The 18,542-nt window shown below is 39.1% G+C and overlaps 1 protein-coding gene across 1 annotated transcript in view; it reads right to left on the reverse strand.

Moving 5' to 3' along the window:
• Positions 1-733: 733 nt before the first annotated feature.
• The window catches only part of LOC103771867 (protein FAM178A-like), a gene marked incomplete at its 5' end in the record, with an annotated part of 19,695 nt that continues 1,886 nt past the window's right edge, over positions 734-18,542 (reverse strand). The window contains 15 exons of the mRNA XM_008939186.1: positions 734-769; positions 1,847-1,915; positions 3,302-3,388; positions 5,831-5,908; positions 6,673-6,795; positions 7,296-7,383; positions 7,851-7,948; positions 8,494-8,670; positions 9,389-9,494; positions 9,959-10,100; positions 11,539-11,614; positions 13,101-13,203; positions 14,906-15,073; positions 15,346-15,462; positions 16,422-16,504. Coding sequence (XP_008937434.1) covers positions 734-769; positions 1,847-1,915; positions 3,302-3,388; positions 5,831-5,908; positions 6,673-6,795; positions 7,296-7,383; positions 7,851-7,948; positions 8,494-8,670; positions 9,389-9,494; positions 9,959-10,100; positions 11,539-11,614; positions 13,101-13,203; positions 14,906-15,073; positions 15,346-15,462; positions 16,422-16,504 — 1,551 coding nt within the window. The remainder of the gene's footprint in view (positions 770-1,846; positions 1,916-3,301; positions 3,389-5,830; positions 5,909-6,672; positions 6,796-7,295; positions 7,384-7,850; positions 7,949-8,493; positions 8,671-9,388; positions 9,495-9,958; positions 10,101-11,538; positions 11,615-13,100; positions 13,204-14,905; positions 15,074-15,345; positions 15,463-16,421; positions 16,505-18,542) is intronic.

Consider the following 18,542-nt stretch of genomic DNA (forward strand, 5'->3'; position numbering starts at 1 on the left):
AAATCAATGCATCATTGTAATAAATTCCACGTTGTTATTTAATAAAACAACCACAGAACAAAGAAGCCTTCACTTAACCCATCTGGGCACAACCACTCTTAAGCTCTGTTTCCACCCTCAACTGAACAGACAAGCAGTCACTTGTTCACATGTAACTGCTGTATTTTGTATTTTTAGACACCAGATGGTCAAACCAATTCTGCTTTGCAGATTAACATGTGTGGGCAATTCTGCTCTTCAGCCCAGTTCGGAACTCGTTCCTCACCTGCTCACAACAGGGGAGGTCTAACAGCTTCTCAACTCAGATGCCACGTCACAGGGCTGCTCCTTCCCAGCCACCCTAAAACAACACTTGCAGGTAGGTGTTGGCAAGTAAACTAATACACATGATATTCAAATACATTTTGTGATTAACAATGGAAACAAGAAAACTTCGCTCGGCTTCCAATACGATAAAGTATTTCTAGCCAATTCTGACAGGGCTATAGAGATAGCAGAGTTGTTGCCTTTTTTTTTCCAGTTTACCCACTTCAATTTTTCAGCAGTAGTGTATTTGTAGTAAACACAATGTTAATCAAATTAGATCCTTGTGTTTCTAGTAGTTGCCCGAATTGAGCTCAAATTCTAACTCAGATGACTGTTTTCTTTTGTTCCAACCAAGGTGAAGCTCCATTCATTCTGTGTCTTCCTTGGTTTCATTTTTTCTGTTATTCTCCCTGAACTAGGCAAGATTTCATGAATCTGGCTCCCAGAAGTCATGCAGTTTTCCCTAAAGAGTAAAAACAAAATAGTAAGCAAGTGAGAAAACTGATGACAGAAGTAAAGAGTAGACAGGTGCTTAGATCTCCACAATATGTTGCAAGCCCCTAGAATCTTACTTGGAAACATTTGCCAGCTTCCCCATATGTGAATCAAACCCCAAATATCTCTAAAAAAAAAAAATCCAAAACTTTTGTAAGAGCTGCATCGTTATCAACTTCCATCAACTGCTATGTAGCTTCCGCAGCCACGTGTTACAGTCCAATCCTCTCCTCCCTCTATAACAAGAAATGTCACCCACTACAAATGATGTCATTTTGTACATTGCTGGAAGCAATTAATAGTTGTTGCTTACACAATGTTAAACTGAAACCAATACTAAGCATATATGTATAATTTAAATTTCATTTAAGTGATACGCTAAAATACTAGAAAGCTAAGCTTTTACATGGCTTTATACTCCAGGACAGGACTGGGTTGGTCTGATCACATTACAAAAGAAGCCCTGCCGCCACAGCCTGGAAGAAACACCTCTGAACTCTGGATATCAGCAGAAATTATCCACCTATAACGAGAGACTAATCATGACATTCTTTGCATACTTTTACAGAGTATGAAAGATTTTTCCTAATTATCGCATGAAATTCGCCACATTCAAAGGGGGAATAGTTCTCAAGGGCCATTAAACATACGTGGGTAGAACCCTGGACTCAAGCAGCCTGGAAGTCACACACTGCCAGACCACAGCAGGAAGTGCATCACTGCATTCCTGGCCTATGTCCTTTTTGAAGCATCTGCTATTAACCGTCATCAGGGACAGGCCTGAGTGACTTGACTCAGTACTAGCATTTTAGGGGATTACCCAAGGCATTTACAAAAGCAGCACTTTTAAGGATAAAGATGAAATCTTCAGTTTATTTAAGCCAGAAAAGTAAGAATTTTAATTCCAGTCTATTCTAACACACCTAAGTATATTCCACAGCCATGCCATTAAAAATCTCTTTTAAAGAGTATGCTGTTTTCAAATGCTGAAACATTAAATACATGCTGCAATAAGGAAAGAAAGAAAAAGGTTTCATTACAGTACCTGAGTAGGCAGAGTGGTTTGTATCATATCTTGCCATTTGCCATATATCCTAGCAACTAAGTCTTTTACCTGCAAATTCAGATTGCTTAGTTTAGCCATTTATGTTATAAAAGCCAAAATCACACCCCGCTCTCTCCCCACCACCCCAAACCCACAAAACCCCAGGCAACCCAACACTCCAGTTTTACTAGGATGGTACAATTTCACAGCACAAAGTATCACCACCTCAACTCCAGGCAGACCCCTGTAATTTGGGACTGTGAATTCAAAGTCATGTGCTCCACTCAAGCACATTACAGGCACATGACACCCCAACGTTACGTGTTTGGAATCAGCCTGCAAGCTTCTGGCCTCCAAACACCCACCTCATCCTTTGGTGAGTGTAGGTTTATTACACAAGTCTGACTGTACCTAGAAAAGATGCCTGCAATTGCAACCACAAAAGCCAACTCTGCAGCACTGTCTGCTTCTGAAATTAATTCCTTATACACCAAACTGTGCTTTTTCATAAGCAATCACAAGCAGGTGTTTAATCCAAGCTGTTCGGAACTGAGCTTGCTTCATACGTTGTATTAAAAACCAGCACAGTTGGCATCCTCTAGAAGTTACTGTACTACTACACAGGTGAAGTGATAGGGAAAAACAGAGTGAGATTTTCCCCTCTCAGTGCAAGGGCAATAGAAACAAAAGTGAAAGTGCCCAGAGATACAAAAATCCAAGGCAAGAGTAATTAACCTGTTAAAATGATCCATGCTCTACTCATCTGGCTAAATGATAAAGAAAAATCTCCCTGGCAGTTAAGCATATGCCCAGCTGCAAATGTTTGTTTTCAAGCTTAAGCAGCCAAGGTCAGCCTGAAGCTGAGGTCGGTCACTTTATCACTGATCTGATTTGGCTTGCTATGACAGCATGCAAAGGATCAAAGTCACAAAATTAGGACTATCATTAGTAAGCCCCACACCAAAAAGCAAATGAAAGGCAATTATCCAAGCTTGATGCTACATACACTGTTGGCTTAAATCCACAACATTTTTAAGTAACTCATTAATTTGAAAATGGAACAGAGTCACATGCAAGATTGGCTAGATTTTTAGTCCTTTGTATCCTGCCCTGCATGTAGCTTCTGCTCTTAAAAGTAGAGTCAACTATCAGTGACTGCCAGGAAAAGAAACAGAGCAACTCTGTGGGTCTAGAAGTTGAGCTAAAAGGACGACGAGCTCACACTTCACAGTTGTCGAGAGTTCTGTTGTTAGCAAAGAGTATTTTCAGTGCATTAAAACAGGCATATATTTATGTACATGCAAAGACACAATGCAGACAGAGAAAGCAGAAAAAAAACAAACTTACACGAGGAACTCTTAGAATTTCCAGGGCTGGGATGATGGGACAACACACATCAAGAACACTTCAAAACGCACCCCAAAACAAACAAGAAAAAAACAACTTGCATCTTACCTTAGTTCGATAAAACAGCCTTGCATCTTCCCTAATATCACATTTTATGTGCCTATCTAAGGCACTACAAAGCTTCAGTAAGTGTTGCTAAATAAAGACAAAAGCATACAGCTATTTAAATCCATGTCAAAATGAAAAATTTTCTTCATATATTATTTTAAAATTATATGCTTCAGTTGGAATTTTTCACAGAAATACAGAGTAAGGAAGGGGGAAAAGAAAGAAAAGACGATCATGAGATTCTCTATCAGGTGCTAGTATGCATCTGGTAAATCAGGTCTAAGAGCTTTAAAAAATAGTTTAAAAGTATAACAGAGCTACATATCACAGATTTTCAAGTTCCAACTAGCTAATTTGTAAATCCTTTCTGTCACCAAAGCAACAAGTGCAGTGCCCTTCATATCTTTTATCAGCATAAAAAAAGTTCTGAAGTTACTGAAAAGGCCATTTTTAGCTATTGTGAAGACTCAGGTAATTTTCTTTTGTAGGAACTGACTGAGCAGGTAAAACATTTTCAAGGTTTATGCATTGATCTTTTACTTCTCTATAAGTTTCCAATCACTTTAAAAAACAGTTTTTCAACTCCAGGTGAAACATGCAGAAATTCTACTTATAAACATCTGCTGGTGTCTCCAAGATCATGAAAATTTGCCCCATCTAACTGGAAGAGGACTGGAAACGAAATAGTTATATTGATTTTATACAAAGTCTAATCTGCACAACATTCAGCCAAACTCCCCTTGCCACTTGATGGCTAACAGGTCTGTGAGCAATAAAATTTCTTCATTAATAAATACAGCGCCATTAAGAAAAACATAAAAAAAGATAAAAGTTTTCCACAAGTTTTCAGGAAGGCATCTGTAAAAACCAAATCTCAAAAATGATTACAATATAATTATTTTCTTTACCAAATACAGTTTTGTTTCAGATTCCACTCTGCGATTATCTTTTTGCATTGAGTAGGAAACCTAAGCCTCGAAACATAACTGAACATTACTGCTTTGCCTCACTCAAACAGCTCAAAAGCCAAGAGTGATTCCATGAGGCAGATGTACACAAACACCCTGGAGCAGAAACACTCACAGCAAATGATCACAGGGATCTAAGATTACTGAAAGGCTAAGCAGAAGGTATTACGTAACAGATGGTCACATCACCTGGTACAAAGGAACTGCCACTACAGAGAACAGAAGAGATACAGTTCAACTTGCTGAATGGCTGCACTCCAGCACAGAAAACCATGATGTGTTTGAACGTATTTTACTAGGAATTCTCAAACCGGTTTTCTTCTAAACTGAAAAATTTCAGACCTACTTCAAAAGTACATAGGATCTCTTGATTTGATGACTGGATCGAGTGCACCCTCAGTAAGTTTTCAGATGACAACAAATTGAGCAGGAGTGTTGATCTCAAGGGTAGGAAGGCTCTGCAGAGGGATCTGGACAGGTTAGATTGATGGGTCAAGGTCAGTTGTATGTGGTTTAACAAGGCCAAGTGCCAAGTCCTGCACTTGGGTCACAAACACCCCAGGCAATGCTACAGGCCTGGGGGAGGAGTGGCTGGAAAGCTGTCAGGCAGAAAAGGACCTGGGATGCTGCTCAACAGCCAACTGGACATGAGCCAGCAGTGTGTCCGGGTGGCCAAGAAACAGCATCCTGGCTCGTATCAAAAGCAGCATGTCCAGCAGGAGTAGGGAGGTGATTTTGCCCCTGTACTTGGCACTGGTGAGGCCACAACTTGAGTACTGGGTTCAGTTTTGGGCATCACAGTATAAGAAAGACATTAAGGGGCTGAAGTGGGTCCAGAGAAGGGCAATGAAGCTATTGAAGAGTCTGGGGAAGATGTCTTATGCGGAGGGGCTGAGGGAAACGGGATTGTTTAGTCTGTAAAAGAGCAGGCTGAGGGCAGACCTTATTAATCTCTACAACTACCCGAAAGGAGGTTGTAGTGAGATGGGTGTTGGTCTCTTCTCCCAAGTAACTAGCGACAGGACGACAGAAAATGGGGTTAAACTGTGAGGTTTAGATTGCATATTAGGAATAATTTTCTTACTGAAAGAGCAGTGAGGCATCGGAACAAGCTGCCCAGAGAGGTGGTGGGGACACCATCCCAGGAGGTGTTAAAAAAAAAAACCCCAACATGTAGACATGGTGCTTTGGGACATGGTTTAGTGGCAATGGTAGTGTTGGGTTGATGGGCCGGGTTGGTGGTCTTTTCTAACCTTAATGATTCTGTATTGAGTTTATCTCCAGTTACTTTCTGAGAAAGATTAACAAAATAAATGTCTGTTGATCCACAGCCTTATGTTTTAAGGTAGTTCCATTTGCAGAAATGCAAGAGTTTTCTTTCTCTGCAGTAAGTGCATAGAAAGCTTTTTCTGCATTTACTCTGCCCCAGAACAAAATTTTCCCTCAGTACTATTATCCACTGGTGATCTTCTATCACATGACAGCTCTTGCCAAAACAGGCCAAATGCACATGATAAGTAGTCTTTTAAAATCTAAAAACCTACCCACTGAAGTTACTTACCCTTTGATTAGAATTTACAACATCAAAGCAGCTAGCTTCACCAACCAGATGAAGAAGGATGTAGATTAGGTAGTATGCCTGGAGAGGAATCAAAAGAGCATTAGCAGTCAAAGCACAGTCATAACTTTCACATCTAGATACAGCACTGTCTTTGCTTTCTGGAATGATTCCTCCAACAGCCAGGTCAACAGACAAGTATGGTTATACATTTGCCTAACTAACTAATTTGAAACAGTACATCCATAGATTAGAAACTTTCTTAAACATTATTACACTGTTCTAAGTTACCTAAGTAACCTACAAAATTTTCTGTAGCTTTCATTACTGAAAATTTTATTCTCTGCTAAGAGATTCCATTATAAGACTCAAATAATGAAACCAATATTCCATTTTTGGATGAATGGAAACACTAAATCTTTCTAATACTTGTTTATGAGAAAAGATTCATAAAAGATTCATAAACCTATTTCTGAAGCCTGTAGGTGGAGGTCTGGCTCAGCATCAGCTTCCACCGATAACAACAGGAGGGAGGGAGGATGGTCATCTGATTACAGAAGACAAGACTCAAGACAACCGTGTGACTTTGCCATTCAGAAAATGTGACCATTTCCCCGTTTGTAAAATAGCCTAATGCAGCTTTCTCCACCATAGGCTACTTCTTTCTTTCCTCCAATAACTATAATCAAAATTGAACACAAGTAATGTTTTAATTATACAACTGGCACAAAAGTGTTCTGTGGCACAGAACTGTCCTCAGTTAACCAAAATTAAAAATAAACATTCTCAAAATGGTAGAAGATGTATAAAAAGACAAATGTAAAAAAGCAACATTAGCTCTATACCTCCTGTTCTAGTTCTGCAGGAAGGTGGTCTCCATCAGCATTCTGCTGCTCCAGTCCTCCTCTCATCTCCTCCAGCAGATGAGAAGGTTTCATGTAGACCAGAAACTGCTGCAGAAGAGACATCTAAAGATACAATGAACAACAAATTGGACCGGCTTACTGGCGACAGAAAATTGGAAACTAATTGCCAGTACAATATTATTTGTTAACTAAGACAAGAACATGAAAGGGTTTTGTAATTAAAAATTGAAGTTATCACTCTTTGGGTAATTTTTGACTATTCACAAACTAATGTGTTTGTACATTGCATCAATAGAAGATCAGCCCTATGAAAACAAAGAATGATCCCACATCAACGCAAAAGGAAGACGGAAAGAAGTGTAGACCTCTTTCCAGTGACCAAAATTAATTTTTAGGCACATAAACAATACTGTGCTTACAAGCTGCAGAACATCCACGTTACACACGTGTACAAATCTACTTCCAATACTAAACTAAAAATTACCAATTACTCACTCTGCAAGGTTCGTGAAACTAAACTTACAGTATTAAATCATTAAACACAAACAATAATATATTTTCCAAACTTTCAATTATACACACACAACACATATATGCAGTACCTGCTCGTCACTGTCATCAGGTATTTCTGTATGCTTTTTATTAAGAAGCTTTAAAATTATCACTAGGCTAAGACGTCTTCTTACTTCCCTGAAAGACAATTGAAAAAAATACTTTCCCAAAGAATTTCTTAAATCTGCACTGTTTCTACAAAGTATATGAGGCTATGCATAGCTTCCCTAGACATGAACTTGCCTACAACTATTAAATGGAATTTTCAGAATATAGGTGTTAGTAAACTAGTAAAGAGGCTAGTAATATATGAGTACCCTTATCTCACTGCAGTTTTTCTTCTGTAAGAAGAAAGAAGTGCAGTAAACACTCCTAGATGCTTCCCCCCAAGCCTGAAATTGAGGACCCAAATCATTCTCTTCGCTCACGTACACTATAATTTTTTCATTTCTAAGATACAGAACTCACAGCAAATTGACACTTAAAAGCAGACTTGAACAATCAAAAGAAAATTTAATACCTATTGCATTTATCAGTCTCTGAGCTTCTACAAATAGATTAGCTGTTAATGATATTATATATTCCTGACATTACGGTGTCATTACCGTCCACGTATGATCCAGCTAGGCACCATCTGAACAAGCCACAGGAGGTTATGGTGGTGACTGGAGAGTTCACTCACTGCCAGGCAGAGCTCAGGCATCTTTAAGAGAAAAACAACAACACAACACCCAATACTGAAGAATAGCTATGGTGGGTGTTTGTTTTATTTGCAAAGGGGTACACGCCTACTCCCTAGAAACACAGACAGCATACACGTTAAAAGGAATTGATGTAATAAGAGATGATGTGCATAAAGATACTTCTGCACTGCACCTGCAGTTTGCTAAATACTATTTAACAGTAGGGTAGTTGAGATCGGGTTGATGTTAATGACATTTTATCAGTATAGTGCAATATTTTCTTCATTCTTTCAGAGAATCATTATAAACATACAGCTCTTTTCATAAATATCAGATTAAGTTCAATACAACAGTGCCCTTGCAGAAGAGGACAGGCAAGCACGTCATGTGACAAAAACCCTCCCACCTCCTAAACATCACAAACCCAAAGCTCCAAATTTGTTCATGTTACATTTTCAAGCAGTATTTTTTCTGCTATGTCAACAACAACAAAAAAAACCTTCAAAACAGAAGTTTCTTGAAAATTAAATTGCCGTTTCATAAATCTAGTAAACTATGAAGTTACCTTTGTATCCCAGTCTTTTATACTTATCAGAAGCTTTATGAAAAGGCACTGAAAATCCACCAACGGAACTTGCTTTAACTGCTTATCCAAGCTTATTTTAAATAGCAATAGGAGCAGCAGCAATATTTCTTGATCAGTATATCCACCTTGAATAACTGTTGTACAGAAACCTAGAAACTTTAAAAGAAGTAAAAAGCATTAAAATCTGAAATTGGCTGAGCCTATTTTAAAGTATGATGAGAGTTTTCCACTCGCACATTAGAAGTCTCTAAAGAAATTAGGAGGATGCAAATACTTCCACAAGCAACTCTGAAATCAGTTACAAAGTCACTATTTTCACCATACAACCTTGATCACAGAGAACCAGCCTGTGAAGCATGACCACCACTTCGACCTATGATTGTGGGACACAGCACAGGAATCTAACAGCTCATTTCCACAGAACAGTCTCTCTCAGCTCCACCTGCCTTCCACAAGCTCCCGCCTCAATCACGTCGTGCTGCACAGGGACTGATGACATACCCTCAGAGCTGCACTAACACTGAGGCAGCACAAACCAAACCACTCAACATCAACTGCCCTTCTGGTTGCCACTGGAACACAAAAATGTATCATTTCTTCTACACCAGGGAACAAAGTTTTCTTCACAAAGTGTCACAGGTGGAAAAGCAAGGTGGTAGAACTCTGCAGTTCAAGTTCAAACTCTTCAAGTTTGCAATAAGCCCGCAATGATCTCTGCTGAACATGAAGCTGAAACCCCAGAATAGTACCTACTCACAAAACAAGCCCAGGGCTAGGTTAAGACACTGGGGGTTTTGCTAAAACATAAAACAAAGCAACACCTTCACCCTCCCACCCCACAAAAAACCCTCCCACACTACTGGAGTTTTCTTACCTTAATCACATTAATTAAGTTATTTTCTGGCAGACTGGAGAAGGCTGGACTGGCAGAGGTCACGTCTCCTCTTGGCGATTTACACACTGTTTCTTGCATCTGACTTCTAATAAAAGAGACAAATCTGAGCAATAAATCAACAATTTTAAAGCCTACAAAGGCCTATTTGTATTTAACTAAAGAAAAAAGCCCAATAAAGAAACCCCTGCATGTTTCAAAATGTCTTCAAATCGAAATAATCCTCAGTTACAGAACACACACACACATTTATCTCAACTTGTACCAAATTACTTAGAATTCTGCCCAGCCATTAAGGCAACAATCCTTGTAAACCTTCATTAGGAAAGTGCAGGACAAAGAACAATGTTCTGATTTGCAGAATCCTTACCTGGCAGCGCTATTTCAAGTTCTGGCTTATTTACTCTTATTAAGACATGAGCTGAGAATTTAAAGAGTATGGCTTGATGGAAGGGAGGAAGAGTAAAGCAGAACATTCTAATTCTACATTCTAAGCACAAGGCTTGCTTTCACAGGATCTAAGCAATAAATACCAAAAAGGAAAACACTTACAAAATATCACATTCGTTAAAGCTGGGCTGAAGATGCTGCAACGGAAATAGAGTTCTAAACGCAACGCCCATATTGACAATAACAGCTGACACATCAGCTAGGGAAGGAACCCATGGTTTAGACTGTTCATCACTGATGGAAGCTACAAGACAAGACATGGAATGGATTAGTTTTAAATTTAGTTCTTAGCATTAGTTCCTTTTAAGGAAAACCAATATGCTCAGCAGTCTACATGGATTTTAACAACTCTCATCTCAAAAGAGTTGGTACATTGAACGATATACTTATTTTCAGAAAAATGAAGGGGAAAAATAATGTAGTCTAACACTGTATTTATGCTAAAGAAACATCTTGGCTGATGTAACAGGTGAATTACTTTAAAGCTCCACCCATTTTCCACTCACAGCTCTCTTTCATCACAAACAGCAGAAGAAGCAAGGAGGCAAAATTGACTTTTAAAAGAATACATATATGATCTGTGTAGCTACAGGTAAGAGGGTGTTATCATAGTAGGAATGTAACACTCCATGCACTGCAGGTTCAGATCACAATGTTCAAGTCAATAAAAAAAGCAACATCTGTAGTTAAGCACTGGAACAGGAGGTCTCAGAATGAACCACGCTCCACAGCTGGCAATTCTGAAGTAGTATAACAACTTTCAAGGAGCAACTGCAGCCTATTTGATCTTGCTCTGACATCAGAAATCTGCTTGGATATTTCCCAGTCTTAATTATTTGAATGCTCATTTATCAGCTTGAACTGTTCATTCAGAATCAAGCTTAATGCCAAGAAAGCACAAAACAAAGGAGGATACATTCCCTCCCTTATCAGTTCACAGTATAACATCAAACATTCAAAATATGGGGTACAATTAGGACAGAGTTAAGCAAGTAAAGAGAACCACATTACTTTAAAAATGTTAGCTGTTAGGCTTAAATGAATTTGTGACTTTTGACGGATCTGAATAAAGTGCAGACATGGAGGATGTACAAAGGAACTGGTACTGGAGAAGTATTTGAGAATACAGATAAAGGCAGGCAAAACACAAGACAGGAGCAGCAGTATGGTAGGCTGAAGCAGATTCTTGAAAGTGTTTTTGTGCAGGTGTATGACTCTTCAGTTTTGCCGTTTATCTGGAAAGTCAAATTCACAGTGTTGCATACTGCGTATGACTATGGGAAAGACATCCTGTGGTCCTTAAGCTAGGAAATGAATGTTTGCATCTTCTAAGGTAAAAGACGGAAAGAAGAGTAAACTTTTGAGCAGCCTGGGCTCTTCTTCAGGTTGACTCTATCTGTGAAATAACAGAAGTGAGTTTCAAAGGCTCTGTACTGGATGCACTGCTTTGCAAATCCCTGCCAGGACGACATCCTGTGGTACAGCTTGCACACACTCAGTCAAGACCAACTCCTAGCACTTGTGCATTACCTAAGTAACAGAAGAACCCAAATTCATGCCAGTATCATAGAACGAAGCCAGTGCCTTTACCTCCTCCACAACCCTTCTATCTCCACAACCTTTCTTCACAAGGGAAAAAACCTTCATTTAGGTGCTCAGTTTTCCATCCTTCAAATACTCACCATTTTTTAGTGTTATCTCCATCAATCTGTCTAAAATCTGGGTGGAAACACAATAGTCAGGATGAACAGACATCATCTGTGGAGAGAAAAGAAGCTGCATGTCAAACACCAAGTTCCATGATGGCATCAGTTGTCTTTTAATTAAAAAAAAAAAACAAAAAAAAAAAAAAACCAGAAAAAACCAACCCCCAATTCTTTTGTAAAATAAGAAACATTAACAGAATAAAACAACCCCAAAGCCTCCAAAGCAAGAGAAACCAAGGAGAATAGAATATTGTAAATACTGATTATTTCAAGCAGGTGCTATGAATACTTTAAAATTAATTTAAATGCTGTAAGAGTGCTGTTCCTGATGTTCTTGAATGTCCCATGTTGAATTTGTTGATTCTTAAGAAGGTACTGAGGGTTAAGAGAATGGAAAGTATCATGTATCCCTCTGGAACCCATTTACAACTGTGATCAAACTGAACTCCTTGATCAGGAACAGGGGCAACACAGCTAACTACAACCTCTTCCAGTCACAGGTAAGTTGAACACATGCAATACTAAACCAAAAGAATGACTTAATTTTTCATAGAACTGTAAACTATAAAAACGTAACTATGAAGTACAGTTCAGGTTTCCTGGAACACTTCACTAGCCCCACAAAAAGCTCTTCTTTTTCTCTCCCAGGGGCTGGACAAGCTCCTGCTCTCTAAAGGAGATGAACTGGCTCACACTTCCTCCTTATTAGAGGAACACCAGGGCTCACAGAAGGGGTGGATGGCAATTTTTCACTGGCTGGAGGGAAGGACATGGAAGAGCAAAACATTTCCCTTTTTGGCAAAAGCAGAAAGCCAGTCAACAGACCCAGGCTGCAATTTCACAGCTGCAGTCCAGCTTTCTTTTATTCGTTTAAGCACAGTTAGAATGTGGTAAGTAATAAAAGAATGGACATTGGAGAGGTGTTTTTTGTGAAAAAAAGAACAATGGAAATGCCTGGGGATTTATTTAGACACTGACAATGACATCTACGGAGTAGACAGCCATGACATTTTCCTTGAGAATGGCTCCAGACTTTTTCCTGAGCCATAATACCTGTCAACCTTTTCCAAATGAAAACCATCCAATAATGCAGGTGGTGTCTCTGATAACTTAGAAGGAGATACATGTAGGAATGGTACTTTCACATACTTCAGCAAATACTGTTTTTTTTTTTTCGCAAAGGTGGAAGGAAATGAGATTAACATTTGCTTGTGATTCGGCCCATGCTATCACATCTTCTCACCCAGCATGTACTGTGCCCTTTTCAAATGCAGTAACATGTATGGACAGGGACATGCAGCTTTGCAGGCACTCAAAGTGTGGAGAAAAAAAGCTCTCTCTAGTGTTTTGCCCCTAATGACAAAGTATTTCTGACTGGAGAGCAAATCAGAACTCAGAAAGAAAGATTTTTTTGTTTTAGAAGTTGTTAACCTAATGCAACAGATTCACAAGTTTGTTCTGATTATTCCTCCTGCAGCTGGCCTCCAGGAAGAATATTATACCTGCACAGAGTAACTGCATGAGTAGCATAGCCTTACCTGGAAAAGCCACTTTAGAATTGGTATGGGACACAAGATAAAACTGTAAGCAGAACTTAGAAAGCCATTAATAACCAAAGAAAGCTGCTGTGTTACACCAGAACTGAAAAACAAAGATGGGTGTGGGGAAAGTGGAGAAAAATCAATTAGTGGTTGAATCAGCACTTTCACAAAAGCTTAAGAACTTCCCCACCCCTCAGATCATCATCAACAGCAAAGCTCTGAATATCCAAACCACATTATTCTTATTCTCTTATCTATAGGGAATACTACAGTAAAGAAGTCTTGTTATTAGAGAATAATAGCTTCAAAGAAACATTGATTTACACTGTTGTAATGTGAACCATGAAGCCTGTCTACACAGACGGGCTGCTATGCTCAATGATACCAGTGAGTAAGATCTTTTTACTGTCCAAGGACCTTTACCAGTTTTAGAAGGAAAAACAAAAACAAAAACCAAACAACTATGAGATGTTTAAAATAGTCCTTTAAATAAAGACTCTGGAGGCAAACTAAAGCAATTAAAATCAGTCTAATCTCACTGTCCAAAACTGTGAGGTGCAAAAAAGCAGCTATTGGGAGAACAGAAAATACGTCATTTTTATTACTGAATTATTTTAGCTTTAGTCTTCTTTAGAAAGTCTGGTATGTGATACGCAGCTGAATTAACGATATCCAGTTTCCCACATATCCTTTTTTCTCCTCTACTCTCAGTATCTGCTAAAACAGGTAGTGCTGTTGAGAGATCTGTGTCCTGACTTCTCCATATACCCCCATACCTGTCTGACTGAGCAAGTGACTAGGAAGACATCCATGTGCCAACTGGACAGAATGCATAAGCAATTAAATCCTAAACGAATCATCCCTTGCAGAAGGCAATTAATTCTCATTCCTCCAGTCACTGATTTACAAGATACTTTTGAAGCTTGTATCCTTATGATCTTCAAAACATATTAATAGAGATTCCTGAAGCCAAAGGCTTCACAAACATCATTTTTTCAAGAGATGAGAAGCAACCCTCTTTCTCTTCACACCCACAATAGCACATACACATATATACCCAATCCTATAAGATTAAATGAATTCTGTTCCACTGATGCAAGTTTGGAATAAAATGCCAACTAAAATAGCAAGAATTTTTCAGGATTTGCACTTGTGGTATTAGGTGAGAATTTGTCCAGCTACTTGTACCTTGACAGCCTGATAAATATAGAGTACAAATTCCTATAAGTTACAGGACAGTTGTTGATGTACACACAGACACACTGGTAGCTCAGGGACTGAATCTAACAGGTGACAGAAATCGTGACTTTCTGCAGTCCTCATCAGGTAAAGCCTGATTCAGGAAGAAAACACCTCAAAGTCTTTCAGCAGACACAATGCAGCATCAGTAGGTCACAAATCAGTTCACCACAAAGGTCCTCTTTCTGTCTTGGGATAGTTAAGCTTTTGTTCATTCTAACATTTCACTCGTGTATTTATCTTGCACAAACTGGTCAGATGACCAAAGTTAGCCCAACACAGCAGAATTATGGAAGAGGCCAGAACACTTATTTCTTTTCTTACATCTCATTTAAGATGTTTTTGCAAGAATTCCAGAGGAGGAAAGAAGGAAGCTTCAAGTAACAATTCACTGTTCTGGAAAGCTAATCTGGAAAGGAGAACTCCAGGGAAATGGAGTCAGTTCTGCCTACTTAGTAAGACAGAGACTATTTGTATGCAAAGATACTATTTTAACTTAAAAATTGTTAACACTGAAGAAAATCCAACAAGTAAACACAACTGAGTGAAGAAGATATTCTTACGTAAGAAGGAGCTTTTCTATAGGGTTTTGAGGGACGAACTTAAAATTCCTTAAGTCAAGGTTATGTTGATTGAAGATTTTTCCAGAGGTTGATAAATCAAATATCTCTTCTCCAGGGTGGTAGTTAGGTATGGCATGAGCTACTACTGAAAATCTCTTTATAAACACCCTGTAAAATTAAAAATAGCCTTTATGAATTTAAAGATTGAGAAAATATTTGCTGGTTGAGACCGCTCTTTTCAGACGATGACCATCAGCCTTACGTGAAAGCCGAATTGTTACAAAACAGTAATGTCCAAGAATATCTACCCAACCCCAGAAGATGATAAAAATGGTTCCCACAAAATACATTAACAACAACTGATGGAAAAAGAGAGAGATTAGGAAAAAAGGATAGCAAATGGAAGAATTAGATTTAATTGGTTTTGGAGTTGGAAGGACCTGTGTTCTTCTGAGAGATCTTCAACTCCACTGCCATCCTCCTCATCATCTCCATCTGAAGAATCAGTTTCCCCTCCTCGTATGTCTTCCTGTAACCACTTTTCTAGTTCATCTACCCTGAAATAACAGTAGCAGCAGAACATATCATCCTCATTTAGCATATACAACAGAAGACAACAAAATTTAAGTTCTAAATGTGACCCCAGGAGTCAACAGCCAATTAGGCACAGCAACAGCATGCAAGACATTCCATCTGCATACAAACCAAGCCTCTTACTATCCCAAGATAAAAAGTGGATGTTTCCCAAAACCTAATCAATTTCCAACAGCACAATCAATCACTAGTTTGTCACAGACAAATATACTCAACCAAATTCCGATATAATTTTTTGTAATTGCACAGAACTTTCAATCTTCTAGTTGAATTTTTTTCCATCTCTTTTTTTTTTAAACATCATGTTTTTATTTTGTTAAATAATATTGGTTGTAGGAGTAGTCACTACTCCATAGTCAGTCAGCCCATAGTAACAAGGGTCAGATTCTTTAATCAAAACAGTTAACCATACATATATACCCATCACCACCACTTGCCACTTAGCCCATATACCAGAGTTCTACCCAAAAGACTTCTTACAAGAACACTCATGAGTTCTGTTCACTGAACTGTGTAACTACTCAGATATCAAGTCTACACAATTTTGGAAACCAAAACTGAGCTACAAATGCCTCTGAAAAAAACTAGTACAGTCAGTCTACATAAATACTTCTATTTCATGCTTGATCAGCAGCTGCTAGCTGGCTCAGCGACCTATACCGAAGGCATGGGTAAATTCAGTCTGGCTCTTGAAGGACAGATACATCTATCACAAATCACTCATCATTGCTTGGAAGGAGCCTGTCATTCAGCTTTTACCGTTAAGCTGCACTTGTAGGTCCCATCAGGCATGTGTTGGTGGCATCAGCAGACAAAGCTTGCATTGCTGCCACCCAAACTCCATCAGTTTCAGGGAGATGAGGTAAATCTAAGGTTCTACTACTACATCCCAAATCTTTCAAAGCAGCTTTAAGAAACAAACCTTTTAGATTCTTCTTTCTCCTTCAAGAGATGTTCCAAGCTGTTCACATATGACACCTGGCTCACAACAGGAGGCTTAGAAAGCTGTAAATGAAATAGTAAGCAATTAAAAAAAACACCACAAGCTATCAATTCATTATGAGACAGTAAACAACATCAAAACAGAAACCTCTTCCAATTTAAAATGGTATTTTACCTGAAGATAAAAACTCAAAGGATACCCTGAAAAACAGAACAATTAACAGCTTAGGTTTCTCAGTCCCTTGACAATTTTACAGAGTGGTCAAATCTCTCCCAGTGATTTAGAAGTGATTACTTCACAATGGAACTGAACAGCAAAGGAAGTCTCTGCTTTCCTCCCTGGTGCTGACCTCCAGCTAACTTTCACAAAGAGCATTAGCATCCGGAGCCTTTTACCTCACATCTTTACTATTATAATCCACCAAAATCCTGAGAGTTCTCATTCTCGTGCATAAGACAAACTCCAAAAATGATTCAGTTTCTCTCTTACTTTCAGGAGTCCCTAGAAGGCAAAGCACCAGTGTTTGCTAAGTAGCCTCCAAGATCATCAGACAAAACAAACCTTCCAATCAAAACCCTAATACAAACCCAAATTAAGAAACCAATAAATAGGATCAGAAAACAAATCAACACACAAATAAAGCCTTAATCGGCAGCAAAATTAATTCTTCAGTAACCAGTGTTTTATTATTCAGCTAGTAGCAGACAATACAGATTTGAAATCTTTTATGGCCATGAATCAGTTTTTTGATGAGCAGTGCCCTTCTGACACCACCTTCAATCACCAGCCTCTTACTAGTAATAAAGCTTCTTCCTACGAGCTCCTTCACTTTAGGAGAACACAACTCAATAATAGCATACCCTCTCACTGGGAATTTTCCATTACCCAAAGGTAACAGAAATCAGTTTAAGAGGTTAATGTCCACTTCCTAGTAAAAAAAGTCAGCTGACACAGCATTAGCTCTCAGCATTCAAAGACATCTTTCAAATGTAACAAGCAGCACGTCTCTGTGTGGGAAATCTTGGTGGAAAGCTGAAGACCTCTTCCCTTATTTTACATCTGGTTAATATGTTTAAAACAACCACTGAAAGACTGAAAAAATTCAGGACTTGGTGCAAATATGCACGCATGCCCCTTTTTACAAGACATGAGGAGAACGCCAGAACATGCAAAAACCACAGTCACAGAAGTTTTGGGACAGTAACTGTTCTGTCTCCCATTAATTACGCAGAAAGAGCAGAGGTCACATGTTGCAGTTACACACGTGTTCCACAAACATTTGATCTAGGCTCCACCAGTGTATCAGCCTTAGCTATTAAGTATGTAAACACATTGGTTAAGATTGTGGAATACACAGGGAGCCACAGAAGCCTGATCTATAGCATACGTGCATAACAAATTGTAAGGACAGATAAAATAACTATGGCTGTTCAACATCTGCCTACAGAGATAGTAACTCAGTCAACAAACAACTTAAGAGATTTAAAAGCAGAAGGAGAGGAGGATGAGAGTATTTATGCAGGTATTCTGCTGTAGAAGACAGCAGTGAGCTAAGCCCTGCCAGCAGCTAAGCACCACCCAGCTTCCTCATTTCCCAACCCAATGATGCCGGGGAGTGAGGAAGAGTGAAAACAAGAAAACTCTCAGGTCGAGACAACAACAGTTTCATAAATGAAGGAAAAGGGGATAAGAAGGAAAAGAAAAGTGATACAAAGGCAATCATTCAGCACCTCCCACAAGTAGAAGGGTGCCCAGCTAGACTCCAGGCAATGGCTACATGCCAGACCAGCACCCCCTGCCTGGTTCCCTTTGGTTATCTGGGGTCAGCTGTCCAGGCTCTGTCCCCTCCCAAATTTGTGTCCACCCTGGCCTACTCGCTGCAGGGGCAAGAGTGGGAAGAAGGGAAAACCCTGATGCTGTGCAAGTGCTGCTCCACAACAGCCAGAAGACTGGTCTCTTACCAACACCACTTTTGTCCAAAACACACAGCACCATAGAGCTGTTATGAAGAAAATCAACTCCAAGCCAGCCAGAGCCAGTAAAAAAATCTTTTTATTCAAATGCAGCCATTTCCTGCCTGTAATGTGTCAGGAATGCACT

Source organism: Merops nubicus, unplaced genomic scaffold, assembly GCF_000691845.1.
Source record: "Merops nubicus isolate BGI_N331 unplaced genomic scaffold, ASM69184v1 scaffold12164, whole genome shotgun sequence".
Lineage (NCBI taxonomy): Eukaryota > Metazoa > Chordata > Aves > Coraciiformes > Meropidae > Merops > Merops nubicus.